This window comes from Monodelphis domestica, chromosome 8 (assembly GCF_027887165.1).
Source record: "Monodelphis domestica isolate mMonDom1 chromosome 8, mMonDom1.pri, whole genome shotgun sequence".
NCBI classification, from domain to species: Eukaryota; Metazoa; Chordata; class Mammalia; order Didelphimorphia; family Didelphidae; genus Monodelphis; species Monodelphis domestica.
Genome location: NC_077234.1, coordinates 192,411,995 through 192,432,056, shown reverse-complemented (window position 1 = coordinate 192,432,056; position 20,062 = coordinate 192,411,995). Strand labels below are relative to the sequence as shown.

The window sequence follows — 20,062 nt, the reverse complement described above, 5'->3', positions numbered from 1 at the left end:
ATTAAAGGGTAATAAAAGTTTAAACCCAGGATAAGGAAAATATAAACAAGTATCTGGGTGTCTTTGATAAATTTAAAACACTACTGGCATGCTGAAAGTTGGTGGATGGAACTCTTGAGCCATGGTGGGTTGACTTTGAATGATCATGGAGAATGAGGCCACTGAGGCCTAGAGAAAGGCAAATGTCATGGTTTTCAAAAACGAAAATAAGAAATGGGAGGAGGAAGCAGAAGTTGCAAATAATAGGTCAAGGGGACTTGACTTCTTCAAAAAAATAGCTTTCTGGGAATGGGGAAGATAGGATAGGAAATTTAGGCAATATAAAAACAAAAGAGAAAAATTTTTAAAGAAGTCTAGGTGCTTATTAAATATCTAAGAAAGTAAATGATGACAGAGACAGCCATGTTTCAAGCAAGAGAGCAGGCTGATTTTGGGGGGAAGATTATAAGATATTCATACAAAAAAGAAGTGTTTATTATTGTCGTTCACCAAAAATATCAGCAAAGTATTTGACATAGTATCTCATCCTTGGAAAGAAAGTGGAGAAATATGGGTTGGATCAGAGTATGAGGTGGATTCTGATTTGGCTGAACAACTGGACTCAGAGCAGCCATGAATATTTCAGTAGCAATGAGGAAGGTCTCCAATGGCTGAACGCGTTTCTTGATGACTGGTCCGCTTATTAAATTTGAAGATGGCGCAAGATTAGGTAACACAATGGATGACCGAGTTGAGATCCCCAAACATCCTGACATACTGGAACACCAGGCTGAACTGAAGTGAGATCTAGTACACACACATGGAAAAGCTTGATGTCCAGTGGTGGCTCATTCTTCATGACCCCATGGACTACAGCAATCCATGGGCTATTCTTGGCAAAGATACTAGAAAATGCCATTTCATCCTGCAGGGGATCATCAGCAGAGGTAAAGTGACTTGCCCAAGTTCACACATATTGTAAATGCCATCTGTTTAACATCACAGTATCTTTTTTTTAAAAAGCTCTCCCATAGAAAGAAGAAACATTGTCTATTGTTTGGGGGAACATGGGGAAAGCGAGGACTATTTGTTTCTTTTCACTTAGATGGTAACTGCATTCTCTGGCTTGAAAAGTTGTAGTCTCATTATTTTCATTTTTCTCCTTGAGGAAAACAAAAATAACTGAAATATCCAATGGGTCCAAATCACAAATCATGCCATATAATATAAATGATCCGTGTCTTGCTCCCCATATTCTATCAATAAAAATTTACTGAGCAACAACTATATACCTGTCATCCAGCACAATTTGCCTATCGATCAGACAAGAAAAGGATAAAACTCTAGCTCAGCCTTTAAAAAGCTTAGAGTTTTCTCAAAATGGGCTTCATTATTTTTATAAATTTGTTCTGGGCTGCCACACGATGATTGAAATACCATCACTCTCAATTATACATAATAACTTTGCTTCTTATGCAGACGCGTACAAATAGATGCATGAACTCATTTTTCCCTTTTTTTGCCACCTATGAAATGCACTGTGCAGATCCAAGACCTCCACTTTAATTAAAAATTGAAAAGTCTGTGAGTTTTAAGTTATAATATTTTATTAAAATAGCATATTCAACCACTGTCAACCAATAATACATTAACTTTTTATTTTTCCCAGAGTACGCAGCACAACACAGTAGTGATTTAAAATATCCTTATCCATGATAATCAATGAAAATATCTCCAATTCAAATGAGCAACTAAAACTAAAACCTTGGAAAATTTCGGAATCCAAAGAAACAAAGGTTTCGAACAGAATTCTCGTATATACTCCTGCAGACTCAATCCCAGCATTTTACTTGCCCGACAATACTGTTAAACTTCTTCTCTTATGCATAGTATAACTATGGGTCCCATATTTTATAAATAAAATTGGCATTTTCCATTTCATTTATCTTCCTTTTCAGCTTCACAAAGAAACCAGTAAATAAAACTGTCAGCGACAGTCAACAACAAAGGATCTCACAGCAAGATAAAAAACTTGAAAATACTCAAAGATGTTTCTATTCTATTTTTACATAAAAAGACAGATTTTAAAAAGTGCAAGGCAAGATTTGCAGTTTTTTTTTTTGAGTGTGTGTGTGTGTGTGTGTTTGTGTGTGTGTGTGTGTGTGTCTGTGTGTATGTGTGTCTGTGTTGGGGAAGGGTTTAGGCACATCCATTTCCTTAAAGCAAGCTTCAGAATGAAATTCCAGTTTGTTCTTCATGACACCTGTTTTAAGTCTTTCTTTTAAAAAAGGAAAAGGAAAAAAATTACATCCTGTCAAATGTAAAAGAGGGAATTCTCCTGTCCAGAGAAGCAAATCCTTCCTTCAGTTATGTCGTGTTCGGCCTTTTTTTATCCTTGCAGGTTTGGGTTTGGGGATGTATTGATTATTTGCTTGGTACTCAAGTTCTTTACGGAAGTAGTGAATTGCCTTATTTAAGCCTTCTTCCAAAGGGACCTGTTTGGAGAGAAAGAGACAAGGTTACATCGATACTGAGTTTCTTGTCTAATGAAATAAATAATTGTGCTTGTCCTCGGGGGTTTACTGTTGCAGGAAATGCTGGTTTTCAACATCAAATATCTGCTAGCAGTATGCACAGCACCACACACTGGCCACAGGGCCGATGCCAACCCAGGAAAACGAGAATACCTCACAAGCTGCTTTCAAAATGGGGCAAAATCCAGCAGCAGGGGCAGTACGGTGTTGGCTTTAATATTCTCTCTTTGGTTATAAGTAAAATCTTGTCCTAAAATAAATCTCAAATCCTGAAACACTGAATTTCTTCCTTTCCTCCTCGGTTTCCTTCCTTCTTTTCCTACTTTTGCTTCTACCTAGTAGTTTCTATCCTTGATTAAACAACCACCACCAAAAATGCTACTTGAGGAGACCCTTTCAGTCATTCCTGACTTTTTGAGACCCCATTTGGGGTTTTCTTCACAAAGATCAGTATCTTTGTATGGTTTACCTCTTCCTTCTCCACTTCATTTTACAGATGAAGAAACTGAGGCAAACAGGGTGAAGTGACTTGCCCAGAGTCACACAACTAGTAAATGTCTGAGGCCAAACCTGAACTCAAAAAGAAGAGTTTTCTGGCTGCAGGTGGGGCACTGTATTTATCACACCAAGCATAAACCATTTGACAGGAGTAAAACAAAAGATCAGTTTGGGGGATCTGAAATGCATTTCCTTTAGTGTAGAGTTCTGAAAACCCTAGCGGAAATTATTACGGTCGATATGGATCTTGTTACGATTTTGGCCGGCTGATATCTTATAAACAGCCTCGTTCTTTAATCTAATGAACTAATTAATTCTTGCGCTGGGGTCAGGCCAGAGCACCAGTGGGGAGGTTCAGCAAGGGCATCCCTGGGCACTCCCGCCCCCTGCCCTCCTGCCCCACAGCCAGGGAGGGGTCACGGACATCAGAGAAGCCATTTCCCTTCTCCTTTGGCCTCACTTACCACGGGCTCCCACCCGAGCATTAGCTTGGCTTTCTGGATGTCCGGCTTTCTTCTCTGTGGGTCATCCTGGGCTTCTGAGAGAAACTGAATCTCACTCCCGCTCCCTGTTCAAAGACCAAAGTCGAGCCATTAGCTGGGGGGCAGAGAACACATTTCTGTAATGGGACGTGGGGCCGCTTCAAGAGAAAACAAAAGCCTGCATTAGGGCAGGAGATGATCAAAGGGTTTTATTTGTTATTTTGGGAGGGGGAATCAAGGGGAGTCTCGATCATACCCAGGCTGGGAGTGTGGCCCCTCATTTCACCACTGACTAGCACAGGGGCTTTGACCTGCTCTTTTCGGACTTGGAACTCTTTTTTACCTTCCATCTTGGAGTCAATACCGTGTATTGGCTCCAAGGCAGAAGAGTGGTCACTAAGGGCTACGCGGGGGGTCAAGTGACCTGCCCAGGGTCACCCAGCTGGGAAGTGTCTGAGGCCACATTTGAATGCCTTGGGGCTCTTCAACGGTCCTAAGGTACCCCTGCCCGGCTCTTTCTGTCCCCCATTAGCTTTGTCTGCTTCAGCTTGGAACGCGTCTCCTGCGGCTTAGAGCTCCCATGCTCAGGCCTGCCCGAGCATCCCAGCAAGCATCACCGGCTTTTACGAGGGGCAGGAGAAGTATTATCTGTTGAACCCTGGGTCGCACCAGAAAGGCATCTCTTTTTCCACCTCCCAGGGCTTCATTTTGTTGTGGCTATAGGCTTCTCTCCACAGAATAACTCATTTCTAGAGCCGGGGCTCTCCTTTAAACGACGCTCTCTGCAATGATTTCTCCGTTTCGCGGGTGAAGAAACCGGACCTCAGGAAGGGGCTGCCTGCTCATGGAGGGGGCTGGAGGCTTTTGGAGGTCAGGACCCAGCACCAAAGCCCTAAGCTAAGGCTGCTGACAGACAGGGATTCAGACCAGGCGGGTGGTACCCTTGTCAAACTCCCTCCTACGGTTTAAGAGGATCTCAGGAATATCTGAGAGCAAATCGACCACAAAACCTAATGACTTCAGAGCTCTGTTATCCGGCAGAAATCCTGGGGAAAACATGGGAAAAACACTGCAGACGGGGAGTGCCCCGGGCCGGGGCCCAACTGATCATGCTTACAGGAGACACACTGCTGGGGCCAGGCTGGAGGCAGACACAGCTCTGGGTCTCGGTGGGGTGCGGTCGGCTGCCTCGTTATCTCCTGCCCCGATTTCTATGCGGGCTCGTACATTTCACAGGGAAGCTGGCCAGAATTGTGACAGCCCTAAGAAGTAGCGGATGGGCTCCAGACCCAACGACGTACGATGTACGCCGCTCTCCTTCACCCTCTGAGATTCCATTCTCACCCAGCATAGGCTCCTCCAACAAATCATTTTCACCTACAAGAATGACCTAACTTTGGGGAACAAAAAGAATCTTTCACGGGAACAAGCCCACGATGATAATCCCAAACAAAAGCAGACGCCCTTTCTCCTGCTGTTATTTAATTAAAGCATCAGAAGACAAATGTGTCTGATCAAAGCCCCGCTTTGATCCAATTCAATTAGCTTATATTAATTACACATTTGCGAATCAAGGAATTAACCACTGATAGGAACCATTCAGGCTGAAGTTCACGCGTGAAATGACTTATCCTACTTACCAACAAGGTTTTTAATTAACTGAGCAAATTCTAGAATCGTGTGTTCTTCTGGGTTCCCCTAAGGAAGAAATGGTTACTGGTTATGAGAGTAATTAAGCAATCACATTAATCTTTTGTAAGATGTTTATAGGCTCACTGTCAGAAGAAGGCAACAGGCTTTCTAGAACACACATATGTTCATTTCAACATGGTCACTATTTTCATTCTGGAATGTTAACACATCAAAATCACCTTTACTGACTCTGGCAAGATGATATTCGGTAGCTATTTATTATCACTTCCAAGCACGAAAGAAGTAGCAACATCCACTGTACATAGGTGCACCCATCACGGAGCCTTGAGTCAAGAAGACATGAGTTCAAATCCTGCCTTGGACATTTACTGGCTGAATACTTAACCTTTGTCTGCCTCAGTTTCCTCAATGTTAAAATAAAGGTAATAATAGAATCTGTTGTGAGGATCAAACAAGATAATATTTCCTAAATGCTTAGCAAAAAGCTCAACACATAGCTGGCAATGTTTCTCTTCCTTAAAAAAAATATATATATATATATATGTATATATACATATATATATTAATTCAGATAGGCTAAAAGTCCATATAGGAGAGCAGTACATAAACAAACTTTGCTATGCTTCAATATCTAACGAATGTAATCAATATGATTATATATAATAAAAGTATTATGTAAATGATATATAAATATATTTCTAAATAAATAATATATAAATATTAATAAATGTTTACTATATTGTGTCATACACTAGACAAAAAAGTCCACATAAGAGAAAATATAAATCTATACTTATGTATTTGATACTTTCCAATAAAAAAAGAAACCCAAACTTTGTATTTAATAATGAAGAAAAGGAGAAAAAGTCATGGCCACATTCATTTGCTGCTTAAAAATGCTATCACTAAATAGAATGGATTGACTTGAAATCTTTCAACGTGGAAGGCTGAATATTTCCATTTTTTTTAATTCTGAGAAAATAAATGCTTAAGTCTTTATTGCTAATAATTTCTTTGAAGGGTGATTTGATGAATTTTAACTTCATCTGTGGCCTTATTTTCACACTTTTTTAAGCTTTTACCTTCTGTTTTGAATCAATAATAAGTATTGGTTCCAAGGTAGAAGAGCAGTAAGGGCTAAGCAATTGGAGTTAAGTGATTTGCCCAAGGTCACACATCTGGGAAGTGTCCGAGGCCAGATTTGAATTCAGGATTTCTAGTCTCCACACCTGGTGCTTTACTGGGGCACCAAACTGCTCCTATTATTTTAATAATAATTTTTAAAAATCCAAGGACACCTAGGGAAAACAGGCTTTCAGAGCATCATAGAAGTTCAAATGGAAGAGATGCTTAACAGACCAGCTAGTTGTACCTGAGCTCCAGCAAAAGAAAGGATTTGCCCCAAATCACAAAAGCAGTAAGCCTCATGGGGGATATCTGAGTCTAGGTCTTCTGACTCCCCAGCTGGCGTTCTTTTCATTGAACATAGAAGCAAAACGGGGGAAAGAAGGCTGTTTTCATAGTTACATTATAATAACCACAATCACCAGTCAGATATTCTCTTTGAAATTGCTCCTTCTTCCAAGTTCCCACCCAGGGATATTTACACAAGGGACGTTCCTGCATTAAATCAGGGACAGATAAATTTATACATGTAATTTCCATAAATTAGAAGTATTATCAAGAGGCTTTTATTAATAGTGCCTGATTATGCATGTTGCACTAATTGAATGGGTCTAGGTCTTCTCACCTTATGAGATCCAGGTTTTTTTTATTATAGTCGTTTGTATTCCATTTTTTGTGGACATTTTTTGCTTATAAAACATGCTTTTTCAGTGTATCTTCTCCAAGCAAAAATCTTTTGATTGTTTTTCAGCTGATTCAGCCCTGTGATCTTATTTGGGGTTTCCTTGGCAAGAATACTGGAGTGGTTTGCCATTTCCTTCTCTACCTCATTTTACATATGAGGAAACTGAGGCAAACAGTTAAGTGACTTGCCCAGGGTCATGTAAGTACTAAGTGTCTGAGGCTGGATTTGGATATAGGCTTTCCTGACTCCAGCTCAATGACCTATCCATTTTTCCACCTAGCTGCCCTGAAAACCATTAATGACTCACCAGATTTTTTGATAAAGAAAGTAGACCCAACAACCTACAATTTATGACTTTGCCAGAAAGTTTTACCCCTGCCAAAGAATGGAGACTAACAGTAGCAAAATGGACTTACCAAGTTGACAGGGCTACTAACATTGCTATTCATTAAGGCCACCAGTCCATTTACTAGGTCACTGCAAAAGAAAGAGAGATGAAGTTGTCTAATTCCTCAAAATAAATGAATGTGGAACATACTTTATAAGTTCAGAAGCAATTCTTCGATCCCCTTTCCCAAAGAAAATAAATTGGAAAATAGGAGGAATGTCAAAAAAAAGCAAATCTGGCAATTAAGATGGATGTTCACAAGAGTAATCCCTGATGAAAACTCAAGTCTCATGTGGTCTCCCATGGACACTTGATCATTTCTTTACTCAGAAGAATGTTATGATGAAATAAAAACCTGCTGACATGAAAGAATTGTGCAAAGCATGGATATCCCCATACTGGCACATTACACAGACAACTCAAATAATACTAGTTATTGAAACATGACTATGACTTGTTCTCCAACACCCCAGATCCCTTCTTCTCCCCAATCAATAATTCTGTACACTCCAAGCAACTAAAAAAAAAATCAAGGAAACTGCCAATGTTTCAGATGGATTGTGATTGATTGGTCCATGAAAGTAAAGAGAAGTAAGCAAATTTTTGCTTACCAAAGTTTGGTTCTTTTTTTTTTTCCCTCAGAACCTTTTAAATGTGGTTCTATTAGAAAAAAAGGTACTCTGTAAAAATGACACCTCAGTGTTGTACACAGAGGCTCTTCCTGTGCCTAGCTGAGAGGCAGCACATCCCTAGAGAGAGTTCTCAGTTCTGCACTGCAAATTTGACTGAGTCAATTTTAAAGTATTTTAATCCTTGTTGGCGTATTGTTGAAGAGGAGCAGGGCTCTATGGGTCATGTGACATTTTTTAAAAACTAAAGTAACTGTATAAAATAAAAGATCATGATCAACAGTCTTGTTTTCTTCTTGAACAAAGGAGCCTCCTTCAGGGCTATTTAGGCAAGTTTTTCAATTTCCCACTTACAATCAATGGGCATTTTTTACATTAGACCTCATAAAATATAATACTTCTAGCAGAGAAACTAAATTTTAACTATTACAAAAATGATATGTCAGATATAGAAAGGCATAGTAGCCTGAAAGTTATGAAGATCTAAATTTAAGTCCTGCTAGGCATCCCCCAGAAAAGTCACTTTTCCATTCATTTATTTATTTTTAGTAAATCCTCAATGGTTCCTTCAACTCTCTTTTGTAGTTTGTGATAATTTAGGCAGGACTGAGGACCATGTAGAGAGAAAATATTTATTAAGTGAATAAATATGTACAATATTTCTGAGAGAATATGAATGAATAATCTTTTAATGCTAAATAACTATATCCATAACAACATACTGATTAAAACCATAATAGGAAAAAGGCAACTTGAAGAAAGAATAAGCTGAAATGCTTATGTATATTCTGTTGATTTGACAGTGTAGCAGAGTGGTAAGAACTCTGAACTTGGATTTGAATCCTGCTCCTTAATCTCCTTTGCTCTAAGATTAGGGACAAGCCAAGGAGATCTCTCCAAGTTTCAGTCTCCTTATGTGTAAGATACAGATCTGCTATTCCAACCTTAATGAAGTGGCCATTAGGAGTCAATGATGTAAATAATAATACATGAATCAGTTATTTTTATATAATTATAAAACTTTATATAAATGACAGCTATCATTACTACCACCACCGACATCATCTTTTTTAGACTTGATTTATGATTTCATTGATAGAATTAATTCCTGATGAGGAAACTCCTTTATCTATCAATGCAGATCAGCCACTGCTCTGCAAACCACAGACTCGGAGATAAAGTGACTTCCCCAGGGTCACCCAGACATGATGTGTCCAAGACAGGACCTAAGCCGGGTGCTTTCTACTTGAGGCCATCCATGATGGTTCATCCCCTTTTTTCCATTATCATTGCCATCATCATCACCCTTGTCTTATGTTCAATTGAGTTCCAAAAGAAACAGTCCTGGGAGAGTCCCCGGTCCCACTACTGTTCCTTTGGTGGATTATTAAGCAGTTAGACAGCATGACTGCTTTTTGTAGTAGAATAACATATTGGGATGCCAGTCAGTCCATCAGTATTTTTTCAGCACTGACCTTGGGTCTAAACCCTGAGGATACAAAGAAAGGTAAAAAAAATATGGCCCTTTCAAGGAGCCCACATTCTAATGTTGGGGGAATCACAAGCAAATATACTATGTAGTTTTAATACACAAAATAACATAAATAAATAAATGAATGAATGAATAAATAAATAAATAAATAAATAAATAATATGCACACATACATAAATAAATGGCAGGGGGTGGGAGGTAGAGGATCAGGAATAGAGCACCAGGCCTGGAATAGGGAGGACCTATGTTCAAATCTGGCCTCTGATTTGTCTAGCCCTTTTGCTTGGAAATCAATATTTAGTAAAGAACAAAGGGGAGTTGATTTCAGAGGGAATGCACTAGTGGGGGACAGGGGGCAAGGAAAGGCCTCTTTTAAAAAGTGGGATTTGAGCTGAGTCTTGAATGAGGCCAGAAATGCAAGAGTAGGAAGAAGGGAGAACATTTCAGGGTCATGTATGTGGGGTGGAGAGGAGTAAGAATTGGTGGCACCAGATCTGGCATTTTAGGAAAATTCCTTTGGCATTTGACTAGAGGATGAATGAAAGCGAGGAAAGACTTAAGGTAGACAGACAAACAAGAAGGCTATTGTAACAATATAGGTCATGAGAGCCTGTAGCAGAGGGCTAGCTGTGTGAGAAGGGGACATATTAAAAAGATTTTGGGAAAGTTGAAACAACAAAACTTAACAACAAATATAATATATAAGCTCATCTTCTGTACATTCCGTAAATGTCATCATTGTTAGGTAAACATGAATAAAACGCAATCTTGAGCCTCAGATTCCTTTTCCGTAAAATAGGGGTTATACTGTTTAGCCACCTGAAAGAGCTGCTGTGGGGAAAACATTTTGTAAATTGTAAAATGAGTATATATCAGAATGTCTTCATTCAAGCAGGTAATATTATATTAGCATTTAGATGAAACTATTATCAAAGAAAGGAAACTATTTCTTTAAAAATAAAAAGAAGACGCTCTCCTTTTCTGTACCAATTGATTCAAGCTTGGGAAGATTTAAAATGCAAAACATCAGGAGAATAATGTAACTAGAATGCCACTAAAGGTGACAAGAGTAAACTAAGAAAGTCTTTGAATTTAAAACAGAAAGGAATCTAGGAGATGACGGGATCAAAGTGATTTAAGATATGTAAAGATGGCATTAGACGCAGGAGATGTGGGTCAAAGTCCTGGAGCTGCCACCAACTAGTTCCAGGATCCTTGTTGTGGTCCTTGTGACCCTAGTTGGGGTTTTCTTGTCAGAGATCCTGGAGTGGTCTGCCATTTCCTTCACAACCATATATTCAATCAGGAGCAAAGTCTTGAAGAATACCTTCTAGAACAACCCTACGCAGTGTTTACAGCAATTCAAGGGAAACTTTTTCTTGTCAACTCCACATAACCCTACTTTTCTCCAAATTGTTGCTGGCTGGAGGTTGTTAGTCAAGAAAGCTTGAGTAGATGCTAAGGGGGAACTTCTTGAATACCCAACAAAATGAGGTTGGAGAGGGCTTGCAGGAGGAACCTGGGGCTCTTATCTTTTGCCATTTGAACTCTGGGAGAATAAGACCACTTGTGATCATGTGATAATTTCCCCATCTCAGAGTTTCTCACTCAACTTTTAGCCAGGACCTGATGCTGAACACTTTTACTCTTTGATAGTATGAAGTACTAATTCACTTGTGGGGAAATTAGGCCACTAGAAAGATTAAACACTATGTTTACCCAATAAATAATTCTGTTGGAGGATGGGGGAATAGGGGGGAGGTAGTGGTGGGACACTGAACTTCCCTGGACCTCAGTTCCCTCATTTTTCAATGAAGACCTCACTTTACTTATTTGTCAATTCATTCTTCAATGAGGACCTCAGCTTACTTATTCTTCAATTCATTCTTCAATGAGGACCTCAGCTTACTTATTCTTCAATTCATTCTTCAATGAGGACCTCAGCTTACTTATTCTTCAATTCATTCTTCAAAGAGGACCTCAGTTTACTTATTCTTCAATTTATTCAAAAATGAGGAAGAAGAACTTGATGACTTAGAATGTTTTTCCCCCTCTAAATCCATGATTCAATGGTATGACATTCATAGCTATAAAATGACTAGAAAATCATTTAAGGGGGCATAGTCTATTGACTAGAAGAATTTTCATATATAGTAAAGGGTACAATTTATCAAAATGTATTTTACATGGAAATACATAATTAGTTTGGTGAAATGTTTTGCCCATTATTTATGTAGTCATCCAAAAACAGAATGGACTAATTTCTTCAACTACATTGACTTGTTTTTGGACTATAGAGAGGATTCTTAAATCATTACCAGGGTAATAAATATTTATGTAAAGCTATAAAGTTGGAAAGCACTTTACATAAATTATTTCAGTTAAGATACAAAAAAAGGTATGTGTTACAGGTATTGTTTTCCCAGTTTATAGATGAGGAAACTGAAGCTCAAAGATATTAAATGAACTTAAGGTAGCTGGGCAGAAATGTGGCTCAGTGAATAGAGTGCTGGGTCTGGAATCAGGAAGACTGGTCTTCCTGAGTTCAAATCTGCCTTAAGACACTGACGAGTTGTGTGATCTTGGGTAAGTCACATCATCCTGTGTCTCAGTTTCCTTATCCATAAAATGAGCTTGAGAATGAAATGGCAAACCACTCCAGTATCTTTGCCAAGGAAACCCCAAATAAGAATATGAAGAGTTGGACACACCTATTTCATTAAAGTTCAGTGTGCCCAAATTCTATAGACTTCCTAGGAATATAGTGGTGTTGGCTGGAGGGAGGAGAAAAGAACACAGAGAGTTGAAAACATGGAATTGATGAAAGCTCATCTTTAACAAACGTACTACAACATAACAGAGAAGTCATCAATTTAAGAGCAATTCTGGGGAGACATGCTAAGAGGGTCAGTTAACATAAACAATGCAGTGATGAATGAAACGCCAAAGTTCTGTGTTTTTCTGAGAAGGTAGAGAATCACTAGCAGCAATGCAATGATCTGGGACATTCCTGAAGTTCTTATGAGAAAGACCACAATCCACATGGAGAGAAAGAATTATAGGAGTAGAAACATGGAAGCAAAACTGATGACAAGACTTAGCACTTGTTCATATGGATATATGATTTGGGGTTACAGTTCTATGGTAAAAATAATTAACATGGAAATAGGTATCAAGTGATAACAATTGTACAACCCAGTGGAATTGCTTGGCGGCTCTGGAAAGGGGAAGGGAAAGAAAATGAATCATGTAAACATGGAAAACTATTTTTTAAATTATAATTAAAATTAAAAACAAAATAAGGTAGAGAATCTGTGTGGGCCTTTCAGGAAAAATGGTGAAAGTCTTCCCAGAGGCAAAGAAGAAACAAGTACCCTAAAATGTCAATGAATTTGTTCTTTGGTAATGAGACAACAAAAGAACCCTTTGGCTATCTTTCTGATTTTTCTCTGAGCAGGAAAGGGCAAAGGGATAATTATGTAGCAATGTACTTTGGTTTATTTTAGGGTAAAAATAATATTCCAGTGTATCTTCAGTTTTATTTTGGGGTTTTGGGTATTTATGAGTGTGCTCTTATAATAATGACCAATATGGAAATGTATTTTATAAAAAAGAGGGGGCCTTAAAAAATAAAAGCAAAAAAAAAATTAAGAGAATGAAAACTATAGCTTAAAAAATGACATTCAAGTTTATTTTTATAGGAAACCTTGGGTTATGTGGGATTTAAAAGATCTTGTCTACACAATGGGGAAAAAATCGAATACCTAACATTATAAGTGAATTTTATATTGAGATAGGATCTTAAAAAATGATGCTCAGTTACCATTTTCACACAATATTTTGTTGCTTTCTTTTTATCAGGGACCCAAATGCTATTGACAAATGTAACTTCAAAACAAAACAAAACAAAACAAAACCTTATCTTCTGTCTCAGAATAATTTTAAATATTAGTTCCAAGACAGAAGAGTGGTAAGAGCTAAGCAACTGGGGTTAGGTGACTTGCCCTGGGTGACAGAGCTAGGAAGTGTCTAAGGTCACATTTGAACTCAGGACATCCCATCCCTCAGCCTGGCTCCCTGTCCACTGGGCCACCTCACTGTCCCAGGTATAACTTTTTGAAAATATGAATAAGTATGTAACTATTTTGCAATTCAAACAAGATCTTCAGAAGTTAAAATATTTGCCAAGTTCTTCGTGTCAAATGTGCATGCTTTTAATGGATGCTTCATCCAAACCTATTTGGGATGCTAAATTCAACTCAACAAATTTATCATCAAAGTTGCCTCTGAGAACAGCTGAGGGCAAAAATTAGACCGATTAAGTCATAGCCAGGTCTTGACAAATGCATCTCAGGAACACTAGATGGCAGCATAGATTAGGAGAAAAACCACTGAGAGCGGATTAATTGAGAAACAGAAACAGAAAACTGGGCTTCATAGTGCCTTAATTTTGAAGACAAAATCTGTAGATTTTTTTGGTTTAAAAAAAAATCCGATTTTAAAATGGGAAATGTGTCTTTTCCAACTACCTCTTTCCTAGTGTATCCTGCAACTTCACAAAGCAGGACGGCGGCACCGGACATCCAAAGTGGCTAAGAGAGCCTTCAGATCAATTCTAGGGTACCAAAAGTGAATATGCCCTCACCTGACATACTGGAACGCGCGAGTCTGAGTCCCAGAGCCATAGACCTAGGGGAAAAAAATAGAAGCCCATTAGGAGCATCGTCATCTGCAGGAGAATACTTAATAGGCCAACTCTATCCCCAAAAAGTATGCAATAAAGTCTTCCAAGTTCTGCATTATTCACATTTTCTCACTTTCTCAAGCATCTTGTTATTGTAGGTCTTTCAATCATGTCTGACTCTTCCTGACCCCGCTCGGGATTTCTTGGCAAAGATAATGGAGTGGTTTGCCAATTCCTTCTCCAGCACACTTTACAGATGTGGAACCTGAGGCAAACAGTTAGGTGATTTACCCAGAGTCACACAGCTAGTAAGTGAGACCAGATTTGAAATCAGGAAGAGGAGTCTTCGTGGCTCCAGGTCCAACACTATTCACTGCACCACCCATCTGCAAATCCACGAAATAATATATCAAAGCTTGCTTTGCAGTGTTTGCCTATTTCAGAAGTGCAATGCTTGCACTGAAAATTTTACAATTGCCCTGGCTCCAACATGCCCCTAAATCATTCCAGAAAGACTGGAAAGAATAAAATTCCAAATTGAAGACTTGAAGAATAAAATAAGTTTTTCTCTATTATTTTTTCTTATGGTAAAAGGGCTATAGCTAATATTAATTTAAATTTACCTAATGCTTTAAGATTACATAACAGGGACAGTTAGGTAGCTCAGGGGATACAGTACCAGGTCTGGAGACAGGAGGTCCTGGGTACAAATCTGGCCTTGGACACTTCCTAGCTGTGTGACCCTGGGCAAGTCACTTAAATCCCCATCGTCTAGCCTTTACAGTTCTTCTGCCTTGGATGTAATACTAAGGTAAGGGGGTTAAAAAAAAAACAACTTACAAAGTGCATTTTTCACAAGAATTCTAGGAGGTGGCAACACAAAGTATTCTTTTAGAGATGGAGAAGGCAAGACTCTAGGCAGGTAAGTGGCTTATTCATGATCACCTTTACAATCATTGATGATATCAGACTTCCTCATACCAAACAGTATTTTCTATTATAATAGCTCTTTTTTATTGAGCCTTTTCAAGGGAATCAGTCTTTGTTTTTTGACCAAATTATTCCTTATCCTCATTAAAACAATATCTTTTGGGGAAAAAAAAAAAACCTCAGAGGTGAATTAATTGGACCAAAAATGAGCAAATCTGAAGGTCTCATATACCAACTGTATGACTGAGGCAAGTGAAATTCTCTTGTGTTTCTGTGGTTACACTTTTTTTTTCTGTCAAATGAGAGAAGATAGATTGATTCTCAGTTTGTAGACTTCTCAAGATCCTGGTGACTTTCTGGGGGTTTTTGAGATCAAAGATATTTTCATAATAATACTAAGATGTTATTTGCCTTTAAAATACCCGTCTCTTTTCCAACTATGTATGTCCATGTGATATTGGATTTTTTTCATATGCTAATCAAAACAATAATCAATCACAACAGAGTGAATACCGCAACTGACAAGAATCTAGCTCTTCCGCTCTCCTATAGTAAGTCAAACATTAAAGAAATTTGCAAAAATATGTAAAACAATAGCACTTATGCTTTTTTTTGCTTTGGAAAATTTTATTTCTCATAATAATGTTGTTTATGTCAACATGTAATGAGCTTCTTACTTCCAAATGAATTAATAAATATATATAGACCTCAAAAATGTATCTTATTACTCTTACTATAGTAAACATCAATTAATATAACCTATATAAGCAATAGCAATAGCTATTTGGGGTCCTCAATAATTGTGTGTATGTGATTATGTGTCTATATGTATATATATGTATATACACACATATACACACACACGTGAGTATATGTATCTCAAGATGAAAAATCCTCATCTTCCATAATATATCTGGAATATAATTTCCACCAAATCAAAGATCTAGAGCTTGAAGCAACTTTAGAGGTCAGTGAGTTCAATCTCTTCATTTTACAGATGAGAAACCTGAGACCCAAGGGGATTAAAACAAATTGCCAAGAGTCACACAACTACTAAGTGTCTAAGGTGGAAGGAGCTGAACCCAGGTCTTTTTGACTTCAAGTACAGTACCTTATCTACTATGCCATGCTCTCTCTTATGGTGATTGGTAACCAGCAATGCCAGAGCCAAAAATGGCACACAGAACCATCTTCAGGGTGTTGCTTTTTTTTTTTTGGATGGACTTGTACAGAAAACTTTAATCCTGGGAATATTATTATATACTACTGAGAAACTGGGTCATTACATTCTTGGCTCCTTGATGAGATGGTTTGGGCTTTACAGTCTTATTTTAATTACCTTATCTAGCATTGGCATTTAGAACTTTATTTTTAAGTGCCTAGGGTATACAGAAGAGTGAGACCAGATAGCCAATATTCACCATTTCTGAATCATGTTATGATTACTTCCATATACTTAAATCTCCAGTGAGAAGGATATTGGGGAACCAGAAAATTCTTACTGCAAATAACTCTAAATCCTTTGAAATTGTAAAAGAGGAATTACTAGCACAAGTAGCTTGTGCATAGAGGGAAGACCTTCAAATATTCATTTTATGAACATTTGGGAAAATAATACAAAGAAGAAAAAAATGCTAAATGAAGTGGTTCCTTTAATTTGAGGGAGGAAAAAGTTGAAAGAGATGATGTAGAGGCTTATTTATTTTTTTTTGGTATGTTTAAATGTGTGATTTCATTGGTAAAGGAAAACTCAGATCAGAAACTATTTCATAAAATTGCTTTTGATGAGAGGATCAAATGAGCTAATATTTTGAAAAAGTATTTATCACAAGGCACTTAATAAATGCTTATTCCCTCTCATTTCTTAAAGTTAGGAGTCAAAATAGCCAGTAAATGTCAGAAGTGAGATTTGAATCTAGGTTTTCTAGACTTGAGGTTAACTCTCTTTCCACTGCACCTCAATGCCTTCCTTGTGAAAAATAAATGTCTTCGAAAGGAAGGCACAGATATCATCTTTATACTGTAGTATGTTGATAAATCACTTTCTCTGCCTAAACACCTTCAAGTTATGTGTTTATAAGGATTTTTTCTCCCAATGGGAGCTAGAGAGTGAAAATGCTTGTTAGGAGAAAAAAAAGTAATCTAAAAAATGTGTGCTATATATTCCTGAAAGACACATCTATCTATCTATCTATCTATCTATCTATCTATCTATCTATCTATCTATCTATCTATCTGTTTGTTTATCTATCTATTTATCTATCTATCTGTCTGTTTATCTATCTGTCTGTCTATCTATCTATCTATCTATCTATCTATCTATCTATCTATCTATCTATCTATCTGTTTATCTACCTATCTGTTTATCTATCTATCTGTCTATCTATCTATCTGTTTATCTATCTATCTATCCATCTATCTATCTATCTGCCTATCTATCTATATATCTATCTGTTTATCTATCTATCTATCTATCTATCTATCTATCTATCTATCTATCTATCTATCTGTTTGTTTATCTATCTATCTATCTATCTGTCTGTTTATCTATCTGTCTGTCTATCTATATATCTATCTATCTGTTTATCTACCTGTCTGTTTATCTATCTATCTGTCTATCTATCTATCTGTTTATCTATCTATATATCTATCTATCCATCTATCTATCTATCTGCCTATCTATCTATCTACCTATCTGTTTATCTATCTATCTATCTATCTATCTATCTATCTATCTATCTATCTATCTATCTGTCTATCTATCTATCTCAAAATAAGTCTTATCACTTCTTACAATTTATTTTAATCTTGGACAGTGACCTAAATTATGGTATCAGGAAGTTCTAAAAAAAAGATCTGAGGGATTCTTAAAGAGAAGTACATTTCACAACTTGGGCAAATGTAGGATGATTTTGCTTTGTTTTTTGGCGGGAAGTAGAGGCATATTAAGAAAGATTGTCTTTATGCAGCAACCAGGTTGCAAGCACAGTGGATAGAGTACCAAGCCTAGAGTCAGGAGGACCTGGGTTCAAATCTGTCCTCAGACACTTTCTAGCTGTGTGACCCTGGGCAAGGCACTTAACCCTGTTTGCCTAGCCCCTCGCCCTTCTGTCTAGAGTTGTTAATAGGATAGAAAATAAGGATTTTTTTTAAAAAGAAGAAAAGAAAGATTGTCTTTGGGGCCAGTCACCCCCTCCACCATAGCAGTAATAAAGGCTGCCAATGATACCACGACCACAAAATATTCTATAATATATTCCATTCCATGTTCTTTTGCCATTGTATCAATTTCAGTCATCTCTGACTCTTTGTGATCCATTTGATATTTTCTTGGTGAAGACTGCAGTGGTTGGCCATTTCTGTCTCCAATTCCATGTTCTACCTGAAAGCTTTACTTTAAGAATTATGCCAGTTGTTCTCTCCAGGGTATAATATTCATTTAGATAATATTTTCTTGTTTTTAAGGATGGGAAGTTGGCAAGCCCTGCCAGATGAGAACGCTGTGAAACAGGCAGCCAGATGACAATGCGATGACTTCCTGGAGGTTTTTTCCTCTCTGTGTGGCACTGGCTTAAGTCAAAATTCTCATGACTGGGCTAGCAGAGTCCTTTGTAAAATTTGCTATAACTTTACACATGAATGTTCCCAGATGATCTCTTCTCTCTCCCTTCTCCGCTCTAGAGAAGGCATCATCACAGAGTCCTTTCTTACACCCTCTTCCTGTTCCCATTGAGCTGGCCTTAGATATCCTAAGGCCCTGGAGGCTAATTCAGTACAGATTGACTCCGTGATGGCTGACTCAAAAAAATCAGATGTGGGTCATGAGGAAAGGTTTTCCCAGAATTTCTTGGCCTTTCCTAGTCTTTTGTTATCGTTGGGGAAGAAAGGTAAAAGGTAAGCAGGTACCGTCAACCCTAGAGAGGAGTTTTTTCTTGCACAATTCCATGATAATGTTCCTCAAAATCATTCCACATATTACACGCTTGCTGTGTTCATGTGTGTATGTGTGTGTTTATGTCCTTATGTCAAAGGAACTACCCTGGAGAGTGCTGGACTTGAAACCAAGAAGATCTTGCCTTGGCACCTTAATGGCTAAATAACTCTGGGCAAATCATCTAACTTTTTTTTCTTTCTTTTTAAAAAATCTATTTATTTAATTTAGAATGTTTTTCCATGGTTGCGTGATTCAGGAAATCATTTAACTTGTTGAGCCTCAATTTCTTCATTTATAAGATGGGGACAAAAAAAGCCCACTCCTCTCAGGGTTGTTGTGAGGATCAAATGAGATTCATACGTGTAAAGCACTTTGCAAACCTCAAAGTGTAGCATAAATGTTAGTTATCATCGTCATCATCGTTATGATTAATGGGTGTTTGCCCTAAACTTTCAGTTGTTTCAGTCAAGTCCTCCGTTTAGCTATGTAAATGTTCTATCCATCCCCTGTCCCAGAAGAATGTAAGCTGTTCAGAACTTTTCCATCCTGCCTGATTCTTTGTGACTTCATTTGGTCATTTGGGGTTTTCTTGGTAAAGATACTAGACTGATTTCCTTCTCCAGTTCCTTTTAGGGATGAAGAAACTGAGGTGCACAGGGTTAAATGACTTGTCCAGGGTCACCCAACTAGTAAATGCTGGAAGATAGATTTGAACTTAAGTCTTTCTGATTCCAGCCTTATCAGTCTCTCCACTGTGCCAACCATTCTCTTTCAGGGTAAAAATCAAAGGACCACAGAGAGTTTCAGAGACCATCTGGGGCAACTCCTTAATTTCAGAGATGAAGAAACTCATGGGTTTCTTCAGAAACCAGAGATGTCACATGCCCAAGGTGCCACACAAGTGCTAAGCGGCAGAGCTGGGACCAGGTCTTATAAGTCCAAATCCATTGTAATTTCCATGGTGCCATGATGCTTCTGATCTCCTACTATGGGTCAAGTAGTGTTGTTAGCAGCACTTAGGAAGGACTGACCTTTGGGTGAGTCTGAAA

At 38.0% G+C, this 20,062-nt stretch overlaps 1 protein-coding gene across 2 annotated transcripts in view; it reads right to left on the bottom strand.

Annotated features, from left to right (window-relative positions):
- Nucleotides 1-1,568: 1,568 nt before the first annotated feature.
- The window catches only part of UXS1 (UDP-glucuronate decarboxylase 1), a 143,903-nt gene continuing 125,409 nt past the window's right edge, over nt 1,569-20,062 (bottom strand). For both annotated transcript variants that reach the window (XM_007501194.3, XM_007501195.3), the window contains exons 11-15: nt 14,111-14,154; nt 7,373-7,433; nt 5,134-5,191; nt 3,476-3,579; nt 1,569-2,474 (exon numbers count right to left, since the gene is read on the bottom strand). In XM_007501194.3, coding sequence (XP_007501256.1) covers nt 2,343-2,474; nt 3,476-3,579; nt 5,134-5,191; nt 7,373-7,433; nt 14,111-14,154 — 399 coding nt within the window. In that variant the 3' untranslated portion in view covers nt 1,569-2,342. The remainder of the gene's footprint in view (nt 2,475-3,475; nt 3,580-5,133; nt 5,192-7,372; nt 7,434-14,110; nt 14,155-20,062) is intronic.